The 17,230-nt window shown below is 43.6% G+C and overlaps 1 protein-coding gene across 1 annotated transcript in view; it reads right to left on the reverse strand.

Annotated features, from left to right (window-relative positions):
• LOC135388658 (peroxisomal multifunctional enzyme type 2-like) overlaps positions 1-17,230 on the reverse strand; it is a 29,375-nt gene that overhangs the window by 10,739 nt on the left and 1,406 nt on the right. Inside the window, exons 2-23 of the mRNA XM_064618351.1 lie at positions 16,999-17,052; positions 16,523-16,630; positions 16,345-16,404; positions 16,152-16,220; positions 15,971-16,055; positions 15,753-15,817; positions 14,416-14,538; positions 14,216-14,332; positions 14,064-14,126; positions 12,857-12,919; positions 12,386-12,520; positions 9,406-9,569; positions 8,435-8,558; positions 8,167-8,343; positions 7,693-7,758; positions 7,489-7,595; positions 7,294-7,380; positions 4,609-4,710; positions 4,398-4,539; positions 2,961-3,091; positions 2,766-2,897; positions 2,530-2,674 (exon numbers count right to left, since the gene is read on the reverse strand). Of these exons, the coding sequence (XP_064474421.1) occupies positions 2,530-2,674; positions 2,766-2,897; positions 2,961-3,091; positions 4,398-4,539; positions 4,609-4,710; positions 7,294-7,380; positions 7,489-7,595; positions 7,693-7,758; positions 8,167-8,343; positions 8,435-8,558; positions 9,406-9,569; positions 12,386-12,520; positions 12,857-12,919; positions 14,064-14,126; positions 14,216-14,332; positions 14,416-14,538; positions 15,753-15,817; positions 15,971-16,055; positions 16,152-16,220; positions 16,345-16,404; positions 16,523-16,630; positions 16,999-17,052 (2,319 nt within the window). The remainder of the gene's footprint in view (positions 1-2,529; positions 2,675-2,765; positions 2,898-2,960; positions 3,092-4,397; positions 4,540-4,608; positions 4,711-7,293; positions 7,381-7,488; positions 7,596-7,692; positions 7,759-8,166; positions 8,344-8,434; positions 8,559-9,405; positions 9,570-12,385; positions 12,521-12,856; positions 12,920-14,063; positions 14,127-14,215; positions 14,333-14,415; positions 14,539-15,752; positions 15,818-15,970; positions 16,056-16,151; positions 16,221-16,344; positions 16,405-16,522; positions 16,631-16,998; positions 17,053-17,230) is intronic.

Raw genomic sequence — 17,230 nt, forward strand, 5'->3', positions numbered from 1 at the left:
CATTCATTTCGTCATTGCATGCCCTATCTGTTGATACCATTTTCATTGTTCTAGAGTTAATCTGCTAGAAGCACAATCCCACAGGCGGTATCGCGATTTAGCTGTATTTCGGCCGGCGCTAGCAAAAAATGGCCACCAAAAATTCGCCGCGATTTTTTTATATGTTGCGCAGAAACTCTTTCCTAACACACAGAAAAAAATTTAGATTCGTATTTGATTTTCGGTGATGCAACAATCTTTTAAAGTTACAGTGTGCACGGGCGTCCCCCTTTGCGGAACCTCTCCAGCAGCTGGTCGGCGTTACGGTCGCCAAGGACGGACGCGATTCAGAGAGATAAAGTTAAAAACGTGGTTATGGCTCAGAGCAATGCACTTTTAATTTGTATAACTCTGGAAAACACAGGATCAGAATGCTAGTTTATAAAGGTGGGATATCTGCTTGAGTCTTTTTCAACTTTACACTGTTGGGCGCCTCACTTTCCTTTACCCACACGTAATGAGAACGAAGGCCGAGCACTGGACGTACATTCTTCCACTCATCTTCTTTTTGTCGCCTGAAGGTTTTCACATCTTCCGAACGAAGTTGCAATAAAGTCACATTTTTTACGTGTCTTGACACGGCAGTAGTGAACTCACACGCGTTTCATATTGCTTCCGTTGCTGGAGAGCGCAAGTTGAAAATTGTTGCAGCATGTGTGACAACACCTCCGACTCTGTCACAGGCATTCTTTCCATGACCTGGAGCTGAGAAAGGCCACCTCTTTACAGTTGTGTTGCATCCGAGCTCAGTGCTGAAACATGTTTTTGAGATGCGCACTGGCCCCATTAGAGATGTATACAGCGCTTCCATACAGGAGTTCGTGGTCCTCCATATGTTCTTCGATCTTGAGAAGAAAAAGCAATGCTGCTGCGCTGTCGTGCCGGGTGTCATTGAACACAACAGCATAACAGCGAGTTGAAGTTGACGTAGTAGCCACACATGTGAACATCGAAACTTGAGTTTTGTGCCAGTGGCAGGTCTGAACTTCCTTGGGCAGAATAACTGTCAAATTCTCTGAAAAGTCGCTGCGAAATACAACGTGTCCTGGCTTGACAGAACACTTTTCCTTTCGGACCGCTTCTTTCTGGACCTTCCCGATGTGGTTATGGTTGATATAGGAGCACCCACTTTCTAATTACTTCAATGAAGTTGCGCGCAGGTAATGTCCTCCTCTTCCTCAGCAGGCCTTTGTCCTCCCATATTGCAAAATCAATTTCTTGGTTATCTTGGATGCCCAGACTTTCTTCAGTAAGTGCTTCCGTACCTGGACACTGTTCGCAATCCCCAGAAAGACATTCTTCGGAGTTTCCATCACAGATGCACATGCTGATGATCCTTTGCGTTGAGCTCGAAGCTTGCACAGTACGTGGATACGCATTCCTCTCTGCATGGGTTAATACTAACCCACTTGGGGTGGATGGAGTAAAATTTGCTCAAGCTAAGCCTTATGCCTGGATACTTGTTCCTAAATTTTCTGTAGGCTTCGCGGATTGAACAAGTCATGTACTTCCTAGCTGTTGCAAGTTTCTGGTCTCCTTCTTTAACGTGCATGATGTCTCTTGATCTTGGGCTCTGAACATGCAGCCCAGCTCATCCACCGTATAAAAGCTCGTTGCTGCCGCGAAATCATCTTCCTTCTGAGCACTGCGCTGGTACGGATCAGGCAATGCCCACACGTCTTTTTCCGCGACCAACTTCTGTGACTTCTAAATCATGTACCGGGTTGTATTGATGGTGTCAGCGACACGGATATGAGCCATAACCGCGTTTTTAACTGCGGGAGAGTACTGCCCAGGGGCAGCGCGCGTGCACACTGTCATTTTAAAAAATCGTAGAGTCACCGAAAATCAAATACGAATCTCAATTTTTTTTTCTGTGTGTTAAGAAAGGGTTTCTTCGCCACATATAAAAAAAATCGCAGCAACTTTTTGGTGGCCATATTTTGCTAGCGCTGGCCAAATAACAGCAAAATCGCGATACCGCCTGTGGAATTCTTACAATCTGCTTCGAGCAGATTAACTTTAGAACAATGAAAATTGTATCAACAGATAGGGCATGCAATTACGAGACGAATGGTATAGGTTTCATTATTCTCCGATAAAAGGCGTCAGTACAGGAAGGCTCCGAAAAACGGCATTTTTCGTGTTTGCTTTAGACTTTGCCTTTTTTTTACGAAAAAGTTTCAAATACAAATGGGTAGGAAGAAGACAGAGCATTGTCCATGTAGTACTGAGAAGGTGAAAAATATTTTGGCTCTTAGAACCGCACAGTTCTCAATTGAGAAGCCCTCAAAGTAGCTCGAAATGACTGGGTCTTTCTTTCTTTCTCCCCCTCGAAAATGGCTGAAGATTCGGGCTTAAATATAGGCGCATTTTTCATCATTTCCCGTCCCCTGAAGAAAGTATTTTTTCAAAGAAAACTGGAGGTGGTCAGGTTCCTTGCTTGGTCAAAATTCGCTGGAATTAGCCAATAGCAGAATGCTCACGTACTGTATTGCTTAACAACTTGGCCGTTCTTTTTGATGTCCCACTGGAAAATGGTTTTTACTGTGGATGCAAGGTCAGGGTTTGCTGCAACCTTCTTGTCCATTGACTTGAAGATGACACTACTCTTCAGAGGTGGAAACTGTGAAGTCTATGCAAATTACAGTACATATAAACTCATTAGGCCTTTCTTTGAATGTTGGCAATGCAATTTCTCAGGGACTATATATAGCATGTCTTACAGCTGGAGGTGGTGCAGGGGGTGAGCTCTGTGTTGACCCACCACCACCACCACTTGGTGGAGTCAAAAGGGCCCTTAGTCGTTGCATCATCAAAATGTTGCCTTTCACTTTCAGTTTTCCTTGCATGAAGGCCTGCACAAAACAAAGGATGTGTTTTGCAATAATACTAGGTATTCTCAAACAATGGCATTATACCTTTTGAGGATCAAGTTGACCAACAGCCATGTTGAACATGTCTTCATCACTGATTGTTATCACACAGTTTGGCCTTCCTTTCTTGGTGGGCCCTTTGTACACTGACCCTTTGTCATTCTTCAGATCCAAGGCTGCAAGAAGCATTAATGGCGAAATGAAATGACATTTAGCATTGCTTGAAAATCCTTTTTAGTTCTTCACCAAGCAGTCTATCAGGAGCTAGTATTACTTAGAATATTTTCAATGACCAGTGTATTGTCACTGCAGAATTTACTTCACAAAAATGCACTTGAAAACCAGTCATTAGTAATTTGGTGGTGGCTGGAATACTATGTTCTCATTCAACATGATAGTTAAGGACCCGGGTTTACCACAATTCCGTGAAATATCACAGAATCCAGAATTCATCGAGGAATCCTTCGTTTGGCACGGAATCCCTTATTTTTAGGGGTGTGCGGATATTAAAGTTCTCAAATTCGAATCAGATATCAATCACTCCAAGTATTTCATTCGCGAATTGGATACCCAATAATCGGATGTCCGAATATCGGATTATTCGCAGAATATGAACGACACCTCCAGAAAGAGGGCTTCACCTGAAGCTTCCCTGCATGAGGTGAGGCCTGCTTTATGAAATTGCCCATGGTGCAGGACCAACACAGACAGATTGTAGTTGAGCTTAAGATAATCTTAGCCCAAGTTTATTGTGCATACTCCACCTGAGGATGGGACGGCATCCCTCCTGTGTGCAGTTTAGCGGTGGCAGTGGGAGATTTTGATTTGATGTTTGGGAGTTTGCCTTTAAAGACTCTTAAATAATGCCTACAGCAAGAAACAAAAAGGATGTCCTAAAGTAGTAACCTCCACAGGGCATGCATTGTAAGCTCCTTCCTATAAGGTTCCTATAAACTCTGTAGTAGCCGAAAGATCTTTCAGCACATATAAAATGATTGCAGGTGACAGACACAAGGTATGACATATGTAATGCTGAGCCACAACAGTGCTTTGAATCGAATTTCCCAAAATATTTTTTGTTCCCACACTACCCAAGGAAATAAGGTGTTTCCCATTTCAAGCAGCCGTTCAAGCAGCCAGAAAATCACTGGATTTACAAGTCGGTGCCGCAGAATTCTGAATTTGCTGCAGCAGAAAACCATGGGCCTTAATAATAGTATGCCACAAGTTCCTAGTCTCCTGTGTGCCACACTCCCTTCAGCAGAGTAGAAAGGTAGAAAATTCAGCAAACTGAGGAAATGTTATGAGAAGAACCTCGGCGCAAGAACTGGTGATATTTCGAACAGCGACTGTTTTCGAACCAGAAGGACAATCTCTGTTCGAAACCTCACCGGCTCTCGTCCTGAGGGTCTTCCCTTGCCACATCCCTTCAGGGATGAAATACACGTCTACAGGTTCTACAAATGTAAATAAACAGCTTACTCCAAACTGCGGCTTCTTTTCCTCCCACAGTAATATGATACTCGTAGATGGCTTCCACTTTCTTGGCCAACTCTGGAGATTCTTCAACACGCGCTGCCATGCCCGCAAACACCAGGTCGGTCATGAGCTCTTGTCCACCAGCCTGCAGACAAATGGGCATGAGGTGTTTGTTCCACAGTGTGTATCATGACAATGCCGGAAGGATGCATACTTTAGGAGCAGCAACAGGTGGTGAGGGAGCAACGGATGCTGGAGGCCCGCTGTGCAACTCAACACATCCACCAGAAATGATCTGCTTGTTTGACTCTGGTACCTAGCGGAGAAAGTAATAAGAACTTGAACAAACAATACATAGTAAAGCGGGGGAGGGGGGGGGGGGGGATCAAACTTAGACCATCGCGTCAAGGGCCACATTGGTATTGGAAAGGAATCACCGTAATAACCATAAAATACCCGCAAGAATAAGAATGGGAGCACCAACTAAAAAGCCTCCCCAAATAAGGTATTAAAATAATGAGAAACGAGTTAAGAAATACAGCATTTTCTCTCATCTAAGAGGACTTTTTTTCCCCCAATATCCTGGATTCCAATGTCGGGGGTCACCTTAGATTTGAATATCCGCACCACAATGATGTCAGGGGAGAGGCGGGAGCGGGCGACAAGATCAGGCCATTAGCCCGGCGCGACTGATACCACATGTTGCGGTTATTAGTGCATTTATCAACGTTAATTTACTGTCATGGTGTTGGCACTGTGCTGCGTTTGAACGCAAAGTTATCGCGTTCGCCACTGCATGGGGCAACAATTTAGGGGTGGCAAGGCAGTCTCAAGTATTGGAAGCAAATGTTAGAAAATGGCTGAAGCAACAGGAAAAGATCAATAATTGCGCTAGCACAGTGGATTTTGGACACTTGGTGCCATGTGCCTGATGACGTTGTTGTGGGCGTTTATAGAAAGTATGGTTTGTCTAACACTTTGGACGGAACGGAGGACAATGAGCTGTTGGCAGATATCTACAAAGAAAACAGCAGCGAGGAAAGCGGTGATGAATAAATAGTACTGTGCATCGTTTCCAACCATTATACTGAATCTCTATTTACTTTCTTCACAAATTCGCATACTCTGGGGTCGTCTTGTGGCACATTCGTGTGGCGATTTCCTGGCAGGTTTTTTTTGCCAGATTCTGAGCAACTGCATTCACTTGGTCAAAATGTAGCAATCTTGTGTGTTCCTGTGGAGGTTTCAGAGCGCCAGGAATTTGCCAGCGAGCACTTTTTCTGCCCAGCCTCGACATGACTGGGCAGCAGATTGCCCAACTATATCTGGTGCCATCACATCCGCACTGTGAGCGTGAAGAGGGTCCTCATTGGCCCGTACGGGGAAATTCACATGGGTTACCAGTCAATGGAACCCGAAGACGAGCGACTGCGATGCCCCTAGCGTGATCGAAGTGACTAAAACTGCTAGATTCCTGGCACTCGGGCTAGATTCCTGGCATGTTCGGGTAGCAAAGGTCACGAGTCCAGCAAGGGCGCCGACCTAGCAATTTCCTAGCGCTAAGTCGTTTTGCCACAAAATGACCACCCGAATTCACTATTAGGTGCCAGGTGTCTTAGATTCGAGAAACAACGGTATTCGTTGTTCTTCATATACAGCTATGACTGTGCTCACGACTTTCAATGCAAAACTTAAAGGAACTGTAAAGTGAATGGCAAACCTGTAGAAACTGTATGCGTTTCTGAATGCTTGTAACTTGGACATTTCAGATATGTAATAGCTCTGCTCTTCAGCAATCAAATTTCAAAGATTGCTGCACCCAAGGAAAGCTTGCGGACTCCAGACACGCCAACCATGAGGTGCCTCTCATGCGCCATCTACTAAAACCACAAGCAACTAGGTGAGCCATGTAGGGGAGATTGTGGTGGTTTTCACAAGTGCAGTGCACGTTTCATTGCTGAAGATGCATGGTTTATGCATCCCGGAACACAAGGTCTTGCGAACAGAGGCGATACAGGTATGTAAAAGACAGAAAGGCCAACAGATGGAGCAGATCACACAGATTTCTCACAGGCACAGGGATCACAGATGACAACCATTAGCTGTTTATAAACCGAAGTTCTCAAGAGTTGCTGCTGTTCTTCAAAACAGGTCTAATGGTAATTAGTAACCTGTTTCAAATGCATTACTTCAACATCACGTGATGTCTGTCCGCTAATCCATGGCAAACTCCAATTTTGTACTCGGTGAATGTCGAGGGTCGCCACCTTTCAGTTTCTAGAAGTGTTCAAAATTAATTGGTGCGAAAAGCACGAAGAACTGAGAGGTGATGACTTGTGTGTGTGATCACATAACCAAGTTCTACTTTGAAACCCTTTACAGTTCCTTTAAATACAACAGAATGCTTGAAAATCTGCCTTGATTGAGAGCTCATTGAAATATTTTATATGGCAGATCCTTTGTGCTTGCTGTTCCGAGAGCCTTCTGGACAGAGAATGGCTGATTGCAGGCAACAAGAAGCCTGAAGGTTGTATATTTGAGAACCCTGTAGTAAAGCCCATTGAAGTGCTCAGCAGATTAACAAATTGAATAAATCTATATATTTTTGCATTGTGCTCCAGACAGCTTTGTTTTAACTGACACTTTGTCAACTCAGACTACCGATACTGCAGACAAGTTTTTCCATATAGTTTGGTGACATACTCTTAGCCTTCCTTGGATGAGACGTGATACAGCTCCTGCTTAAATAATCCAATGCATCCCTAGTCTTCCCTCAAATATCCAAAGCATCCGAAATATGGATAAACCTGCCCATACAGAACATTTAACTTTTCTCAATCTTGTGTAACAGATGATCCGAGTCACTAGCTCCTAAAACTGACCAATCATGAAGACTTACCGAGCACTGGAACAAGACTTTGTTTCCTTCTTTCCACATTTCTGTGCGTATCGATTGGCCAGGTAAGACTGGACCAGTGAAGCGTGCCTACAATTAACACAAAAATCAAATTTAAAAAGCAAGATAACTTCAGTACTAAACCAAAGCGTCACAAAATGCCTGCACAGCTTACAAAGCACTGCGAACCACACATACCTTAATGGATTTAAATCGAGCAACGTCATTGTTTGCATACTGCTTCAAGACGTGGCGCGTGGCATAGCCATATGAACATAGGCCATGTAGAATGGGTTGAGAGAACCCTGTAATGGAAACAAAGCAAAATAGAAGCCTCGGTGTTCATCTCAGTTGTAAATGTGAGAATGAATTCAAAATTAAATGCCGATTAACAGCGCGTACCGCCTGCTGCAGCAAAATTGGGGTCAATGTGCAGGGGGTTCTTGTCACCACAAAGCCTGTACAACGCTGCCTGAAAACACACAAGGAACATGAATGACATATGGGTTCATAAAGCTCACAGAGTCTCGTGGCTTAGGGTTTTACATAGTTAAACCATTTTACCCCTTCGTTTGCATCATTATCACTTAGTGTAAAACCCCCCAAAAGAAACCAAAGATGAACCTGCAAAAGCACAAATTCAGCCACTGATATGGACATTCGAGAACACTAAGCATTGCACGTTCAGCAGACACTTGGAATCTTGTGTTCATTTAAGATGCAGGAAGAGAGTCTTCTTATTATCATTATTATTTTCCATCCGATATTGCCCAATTTAATTTTATTTTAAGGCTTCTGAACTAAAACCCGATTTTTGCCCCCAAGTTTTTGAGAAACATACACAAAAGTCTAGACTCACACAATGCAACATTCTACTTGCCTGATCAGCGGATGTTTTATCCACCAGGACAGCATCCGGTTTCCTGTTAGGTATCGTTGCCAGAGGCTTGGCCTTATCCGAAACTCGCTTTCCACCAAATCCTCCACTTCCAACAAAGAACACTGACCACTGCGTGTAGGCTACTTTTTGCCCGCGCTCGTCAAATGTGTTGGCTACAAACAAAGTACTTTAATCAGAACAGACATTATAGTTGGGGAAGGGGCAACACAATTCTACAGTACCACCCAATGAAATGACACCTACCATCAATTATAGCAACAGCTCCAGAGCCTTTGTCCAAAATTTCCACCACTTTAACGTCAGTCTTAAGCACGCCTGATGGTGCAAGGGGGCGGTACAGCTCGAGATACTGTTCACCGTGGAGCATCTACAAGAGCAATTTGTGCACGTGAAGGCCAAGCGAAGACAAAGTTTTGTTTCTACTGAGCTACGCATCAATTGCTGCCTGTGTGTTCTTGACATCGGTAGTTCATATAACTCCATGCGAACCTATTTTTTCTTTTAGTTCCACGTTAGCGCCGCGAAGCAACTGTGGCTATGAGCAGCATACATATGTGGAGAGATGGAGAGAGGAAAGCAGGAAGGAGTGGGAGACAGGGGGGTTAGTATGTGTCCTGGGCCGACTTCATCGGGAACTCTGCCGATATTCATCTGGAAAGACTTCAGGAAAACCCAGGAAAAACCTCAGACAGAACAGCCGGTGGTAGGATTTGAGCCCACCACCTCCCAGTCTTCAGCACGCGACCTTGACTACCACCCACTCGGCCATGTCGCTGCTAACCTAAGTGCCCTAAAATTCAGGGTGACACTCTGAACATCGAAACAAAAGAAGAAAAAAAAAAAAAAAGAGGAGAAAAAATTAAAAAAAACTGCTCTGAAATGCATCCTTCGATGTAATTTGAGCCAATTCCACCCTGCTCCAAAGATGAACCCGGATTGTGCATATGTTGACAGGGCTTTGCTCAACAGAGTTACTACCCCACTTTCGAAGGTTCACAGAATCTGGAAAATACAGTCAAACTCCTTTATAGTGAACACCTTTTTAACGAAAATACCACTACAGCAAATTTTTTTGCGGTCCCGCTGGAGCCCTATAGGTCCAATAATGGACATCCTTTTTAACGAAAATACCTTTACTGCAAATTTTTTTTTGCTGTCCCCTGAGTTTCGTTGTAAAGGAGTTTGACTGTAAATATGTTTGAAAATGAACACACCTTGCTAGGGTCCACGTTGAGACGTCGAGATTCGTTGCTCAGTGCCTCCGAATTGAAAACTGCACTCATTGCAGGGATCACCCCAAAGGAGGGTAACACACTGAAGTCCACAGAGTTCTCAAACAAGAATTTCAGATGATCCGGCTCCTGCGTTGAAAGGCCAACTGCCAAAAAAAAAAGAATGCAGCGCATATGAGGGTTAAGTCCCGTCAGCTCTAATCTGTTCTCCACGCACACTAAATGGATCATGTGCTACAGCACACACTTTAATGTCCAACACTAGTCACAGCCACAGTGATCAACATTTTGCAAAGTACTGCGTACAGTGAACCCTCGTTAGTATGACCCCCGTTAATCTGACACACCCACTTTATGACCGTTTTTCTTGGGAACTGTTTCACCGCCATATGAATCCACAGCGTTAATACGACAGTTTCCTTATCCGACAATGGCCAAGATTTTTGTCACAAGTAGGGTGAAATACAGGTATTATCTTCTTGTTATGATGACTGCATCACGTGAGAGTCAGAGCAGCCCCAGAGGCAACCACGGGCAGAGAGTGACAAGACACGTGTTAAGCCAAGGAATGCCTCCTGATGTTGTTGACTTTGGTGCACAGTTGATACTGTTATTGTCTGCTTATATAACTTTATTATTGACAATATTGCTCGAAATAGACAGACTTTTTTCAGAAAATCAGCCATCACGATTACGTTGTCTTTTGTTCTACGTATAGCGGTCTGTACGGTCAGCAGGGGGTGCGTTTCCTGTTAGTATGACAATTCACTTTATGACCAAAACCCACGGGAACGGCTACAGTCATATTAACGAGTGTTCATTGTATAGTGAGAGCTAATATAATCAAATTTTCATGCACCACTCATATATACAGGGTGTTTATTTTTATCCTTTACAGTATTTTTATAAAAGAGCTATGAAACCAGCACAGATGTCATTTTTGCAGTTAAGTTCTACGCCCAAGTGGACATGTTGGACCCCTCATGTCCCCTTCATGTCAGACGCCTCTGTATCTCGGACAACTCCCTAAGTCGGACGAAAAGTTGTTGCACCGGCACGCTTCCATTGAAAATACACGGGGAGAAGATTCTCTATGTCGGAGACCTCCCTATCTCGAAAGTAGGACAGCGTTTTCTTGCTAAGTGGGACAAGAGGCCAAGCGTCAGCTTCTCAAACTTAATCTGAATTTTCGCTTGGAAGACCTGCAGCCGGCTAATCCGTTGACCTGTGAACAATATTGTTCGGATTACAAAGGACGAGGAGTTTCTGAACGTATTTGACATTGTGAGTCACCATGGAACCAGTTGCGTCGTGGAGTGCCTACAAACGCAGTAACTGCTGCCTGTTAGATGTGTGCTTCCATTCTGGCTGCAGACCTTGTGGGAGCGCTCAGCATACCGCCCAGCAATGCCAAAGCGAAAGCTCGTGGAACTAACGCTCGAGAGGAAGAAAGGAGTTCTCGACAGGCTGTACGGAAGGGCAACATGCAAGAAAGTTGCGGAGGAATTTAAGATTTCCAAGTCAACAGTGTCCAAAATCAGTACGAGCAGACATGGAATCTTATGCTCTTTGGAGCAGATCTCCAACAGCGAGAGGAAAAGGATCCTCAAGAAGACGGACAACGAGCGTGAACAAAAAGGTGCTGCACTTCTATTTTGATTTCTGATCGAAATTTTCGATACATACTGCTTCACATTCTGAGAATCTCTAGAATAAACTCTCAAATACAAACATGGCGTCCTTTGTGTATCGTTTTTCTCGCACTCCTAATGTTAGACAATTTTGTAACTCGGACACCCCTCTAGGCAGGACAGGGTTTGGTTGCAACACGAGTGTCCGACATATGGAGGTTTTACTGTATTTACGAGTGCACTGAATGTGAAGAAATTGACTGAATTTTCATTCGGTTTGTCCAGAGCTATATGAGAGTTTTGTGAAGTGGTACGTATACTTTTAGAATATGTACAATTAAGTTGCTATTGATTGTAACTATAGTTCCAGAGAAAGGCAGGGCTTTTCTACACTTGAACTTGAAGGGGCTTCTGAACATTTCACACGCTTCATTGAATAGGCACACAAGATTATCACTTTCATCGATATGTGTCTGTGACCCAGGGCGTTATAGCCACACGCAGATACACACACACTGTATCAGAGAGCATCAGAAGGCTTCATCGCTTAGGCTGCATGCTCCGTGTCAAGAGTTTGAAAGAACCAATGGAGATGTGCGCACTACATGAAATGGAGCTTGTATTCGTATGACTTGAACGACGCACAAGAGCATACACCTCCAAATATGTTTCATAGATGGACACTTGTTTTTACAGCTTATACCCAAAACGCACTGATGCAGGATCCACATCGCGCGCAATCGTGATTAGGCAGCAATTGTGATCGCCCTCAGGTGCGGACAAAGCGAGTCTCGGCGACAGAGATCAACAACGCAGACACTTGTCCCCCCGTTCGCTATCACGATTAAACACTTCAAGAAGGGTTGGCGCAGGCGTAGTGGCTTCCTTTCGCCCTCGCCTTCTCGCTACTCGCACTGTCGGTTCCGGGTTGGCAAGATGGCGGCGATGACAGCGGCCCGCACGAAGAAAACAACAACGACAAACGCCGAAACAGGTGAAATCGCATTTGTATTAATGTGAATTTCTTTAAAGTAGACATCCTGGACCAGTGTTTTCTTTTAATTTTTAACTTCTGGGGGTATTGTGTAAAGCTTCCACCAGACGGCTGCAAATGAAAACCAAGATCACGAACGTGAAGTGCGGACGGTACGACGTGCCCAGCGGGATTACGCCTACCAGGATTGCGGATCGATCTAAATTGTGTGCGACAGTGTGTTTTGGGTATTACTGAGCAGGCAAAGTCATGTTTGAATCATGTGTTGAGATATCAGGGCATCGCAGCCGTGTTATGCTGAGGAGTGCCAACAGATATTTTGACAGAAAGCATATACCTGATAAGGCATACAAAATGGCTGAATCTGGAGTGTACACAAACACAGAGGGGTCTTCACTGCCAGGGGCTGGTACTGCAGATTTCCTTTCTGGTACTTGACCAGAAAGCATCTGGATCAAGGACGTTGTTTGATCTGAAAGTATGTTTAAATATGTTTGAAGTATGTGGAAGAGTGAGGACAAAGAAACATGGTCTTTAGACATTTAAACATTTAACGGACATGACTGAAGCAGTGTGTCAGCAGCAGTGGTAATTTTGCAGATGCAGGCAAAACAGTGCATCTCGAGGTCCTAGATGGAGCTTGTATCGGCTTTTTTGCCTATCTGTTCGCAGTGTGTCTGGACGTGTATTTTGTTGTGATTCACTATGTGCCATCCTCGTGAGGACGATGCACGAAAATTCAATCAAGCCGCAACTGCTACTGAAGCACCAATGTATTCATATCTAGGAGCCATGTGCAAAACATTACCGTGAACGCTTGTCATTTGCTGTGAATCTGTCATGTCAGTAATCTGTGCCCAGCTGTCTCGGACTGCAAGAGAAAGATGGGCGATAATCAGAGCACGTAAATTGCTGATCAATTGATGAATCGGGACAGACAAACCTATGAACGACATGTCACCCACAATTTTTAGGTGATGCACTTCATACACTTGAGGTGAAAACAAGATGCTGCATTGACAGTGCATAGCACTCTCCTATGCCTGTACTGAACTTGCACACCGGCCAGTTCATTTATGTTTCTTTTCCTTTTTTCGGTGTCACCCAATGTGGCGATAATGCAAATCAGAGGAAAACAATAGGCTTTACAGGGCTTAACCCTAAAGCACTAGACTACTATGTACAGGGTTCGCCAAGATAAACTTCGGAGTTTGTAACAAAGATAAAACAAATAAGAACAGTGTCGGAAAGCTAAAGCAGACGTTAGAGGACGTATTATGCCCCCAAATTTTATGTCCATAATTCCGCTTTGTCTGTTACTCTGCGGATAAATCGTGAAAATTAAAAAACCGCCGCTGCCTACTCGGCTATACCAGTGTTCCAGCTACTTTGCTCAGTAGTAGTAGTGACACGGTCGAATGTGGCGTCGCAGAGAACTAGTCTGCATTCAGTTCCACATGTTCGACGTCATCTGCAACCCCGCATTCGACCGCTTCGCCATCTGACGGAAAGGAGCTGACCCACGAACTGTGTTTCAGCTCCTTTCCGTCAGATGGCGAAGCAGTAGAGCGCGGGGCTGCAGATGACGTCGAACATGTGGAATTGAATGCAGACTAGTTCTCTGCGACGCCGCATTCGACCGTGTAGCTATCTAAGCAAAGTTGCTGGAACACTGGTATAGCCGATTAGGCAGCGGCAGTTTTTTAATTTTCACGATTTATCCGCAGAGTAACAGACCAAGCGGAATTATGGACATAAAATTTGGGGGCATAATAAGTCCTCTAACGTCTACTTTAGCTTTCCGACACTGTTCTTATTTGTTTTATCTTTGTTACAAACCCAGAAGTTTATAGTGGCGAACCCTGTATATTGCAATGCTTTTATGTTTTAGTCCAATGTCTTTAATACCAATTGGCAGTATTTAGTAGTATGAGTAAACGGGCAAAAACTAAACAAAAAAATAATGAAGGTACAGCTATGATTTTAATGACAGCGGTTTGAAGCGAACTACCTACCACTTTCAGGAGTCATCTTTTCATCCTTGATGAATGCTTTGCCGACGGAACGGTGCCACTGGTCTGAAAGATTAGGAACGTGAGGGGCAGTGTACCAACTTTAGAACCCTACCATGTTGGAAGCTTCCAAACAAAGAGCCAGTTAGACTAACATTTTCCGACGTATCCTCCGGCTGCTTCGAAGACACCTCCAGTTTCTTTGCAGCTTTCGTGGCACAACCAAGTGACCACAGGGCTCACAAAGCTGGGCTTTAGTTGATTGAAAATCTCTGGAATCAAAATCAACTAAATGAGCATGGCATCTGTAGTCAAATTATGTCAAATATGAAGAGCACAGTTTCTTATTCCATACCAGGGGGGAAAATATCCTCTGTGAGTCGCGATGCTGCCAATGGGACAATGGTGTTGCACGATATGTTGTACTTCTTCCCTTCGATGGCGAGGGTATTGCTTAAGCCCAACAGACCAAGCTTTGCTATAAGAGAAAGTAAAGAAAAAGATTTGTGATATGCATAAGAACTGCTTAAGTTCTTGGAAGCATGTCTAAAAAAAAAGGAACAGTCTGGAGATGCTGACTGCTTATTGTCAGAGTAGAGTCGTGTTTAGTGATGAGTTACATTTTTGTGGCACATGGTTCTTTGTTCCTTCTTTCTTCAGCAGAACCTCAAATTTGGGGAAAGAGAGGCATGAACCTGGCATGCACGTCGACCCCCTTGTGTTATCCGCTTTTATGCTTTTCGTAAATCATGGTGGGAGGTAAAAAACGTGTTTTATTTCACGAGCCATGAAACAGGCTACGTATATCAAGACCTTTGGGTGAGGAAAAAAAAAAGCACTTCTCGCATTTTAGATAAACATGAGAAACTGACAAGCTGTGATGAAGGTACAGTGCTTAGCGTTCTACAGTGCCCGTATTGGAGGCTAAACTTGTACTTTGACAAGTTCGCTTTCTGTCTTTTTCAGGTTTTAGTACAAGTGATGAAGATGCAAATTGGATGGTAGAAGGAGGTTTTACAGGGTTTAATCCTAAAACACATGGGTGTACGGGCACATCGCAGTTCAGTTTTACAGTGACGTAGGCATTATGGGGTGCAACATTGTAGAAGCCATGGGTGAATGGGAGCAAGACAAAAGTGACTGCAGGGTAGCTTTCAGATCTGTCAAAACGTAATCCAAAATCTATACTAGTCGGTTGTTTTGATGAATCATCGAGCAAAAGCTGGAAGCTGTCGACAATGGCTTCATGGCATTGAAATTGCTAGCTATAAAATTAAATTGGAAATAATTCTTCGCAAAATACTGACATTTTTGCATTGTGAAGAAAACACGTATAAAACCAGGCTTTATTTTTCAACTTTCACACAAGCTTTGGTGTTCCAAATTTTTTTGTTTGGAGTTCCAAACCGTGCATCTAAATTTATACAACTGAACAGTATCTGGAAAAATATTTCAGGAGGGGTTATATGAGAAGTTTACGTGGGGGAGAAGGATTTCACCCTCACTTCCCTCTCCCAAATACACTACCAAAGGTACGGTTTTGGTGGGGTTGAACCCCCCAAACCCCCCCTCTGGCTACACCACTGCGACTGAAAAATTTTGCACTCACCGCTAATGGGTTAAGGCCACTCTGGCCTTATCTACTCAAATTCATTTGACACATTCAGGTCAACAATAAAAGCCTTGAGGTACCTGAACCATAGTTGGCCTGGCCAAAGTTGCCGTAAATGCCAGCGCCTGAGGCAGTCATGATGACTCTGAAATTGAAAATGCAGTACATTACATGCCATAATTTCAATTTCCATCAAATTGTGGGTTCCTTGTGGTGAGCCACATTGCTGTCAGAGCTTCAATGATTTCGATAAACTAGGTATCATATTACATGATTTCATGCATGCATGCATGCTCACTTTCCATAGCCTTGATTCCTAAAATATGGCCATGCAGCCTTTGTAACCAGGAAAGACCCTCTCAAGTGAACTCTATGGATGATATCTGCAAAAGAAAACATTTTGAAACCCTGCTGCATCTTTTGGATGCAATGCCACCAGAAACTTTCTGCTCTGTTAACAGAAGCAAAAAATAACTGACCCCATTCATCAGCAGACATGTTGACGAAGGCCTTGTCTCTGAGAATACCAGCATTGTTGATGACAATGTCTGGAAACAAGATGAATCAATTGGCATTCCCTCTACAGGTAATTAGAGATTTTTCTTCTCTATGGCAATGCGATATATATATGCAATGGGATGCAATGCAATATGGAATGCGAGCGTTGCTCACCTACACGCCCGTAGTTGTCGATAGCTGTCTTGACAATCTTATCTCCTTCTTCAACAGAATCTACGAAGAGCCAAAATATTAACACAAGCTGTAACGGTAATGTTAATACTGCAACTGTAATTGTTGCTCACAGGAGATCTGAAATGCAACTTATTGTAACTTTAATATAATTACTCACTGTAGTCTGCAACAGCCTTTCCACCTTTAGCTTTTATCTCATCCACAACCTTATCAGCTGCTGAACGTGACTGGCCTTCACCACTCCGAGTACCACCAAGATCATTTACTGCAGAAATTTGTGGTTACCACCAAGAAGAAATGCACTGAAGAAAAAAATGCTGAGATCGATATATTTCTGTTACAGACATTCTATTTTTTGAAAATCTCTTGCATTGCCATGCAACCACGTATCGCTCTTCTATTTTAACATTTCCTCGTTCACGATGCCCAGAGGAATATTGCTAAATGGCTTCCTGTTTTCTAACCTCATTTGAAGGATATTTTCCCTACAAAACTAGCCCTGAACATAAAACAATGGTTCATTCAAGGAAAAATAAACGGCAAGGCAGTTTTGGCTAGGTAATCATGCAAGACTGACGTAAATGAAAGCATGTGGCAAGGGGAGGGCATTAACACAAACACAATGCTACTTACCAACGACAGAAGCCCCCCTTTCTGCAAGCAAAAGGGCATATTCTTTCCCAAGCCCTGCACAAAGAATAGCAAAGGTTATAAATTGCATGGATGCATTTCTGAGACATTTTTTTCGTATTCTATGTAAAAAAAAGAACTGCTTTATTCGCTCTACACCTAGTTTGGAGGGTGCAGTGATAGGAATGGGAAATGAAAGAAAAATATGGAGATGTTAGTCCCGACCCAGTCAGGG

The sequence above is a fragment of the Ornithodoros turicata genome, chromosome 3, assembly GCF_037126465.1.
Source record: "Ornithodoros turicata isolate Travis chromosome 3, ASM3712646v1, whole genome shotgun sequence".
NCBI lineage: Eukaryota > Metazoa > Arthropoda > Arachnida > Ixodida > Argasidae > Ornithodoros > Ornithodoros turicata.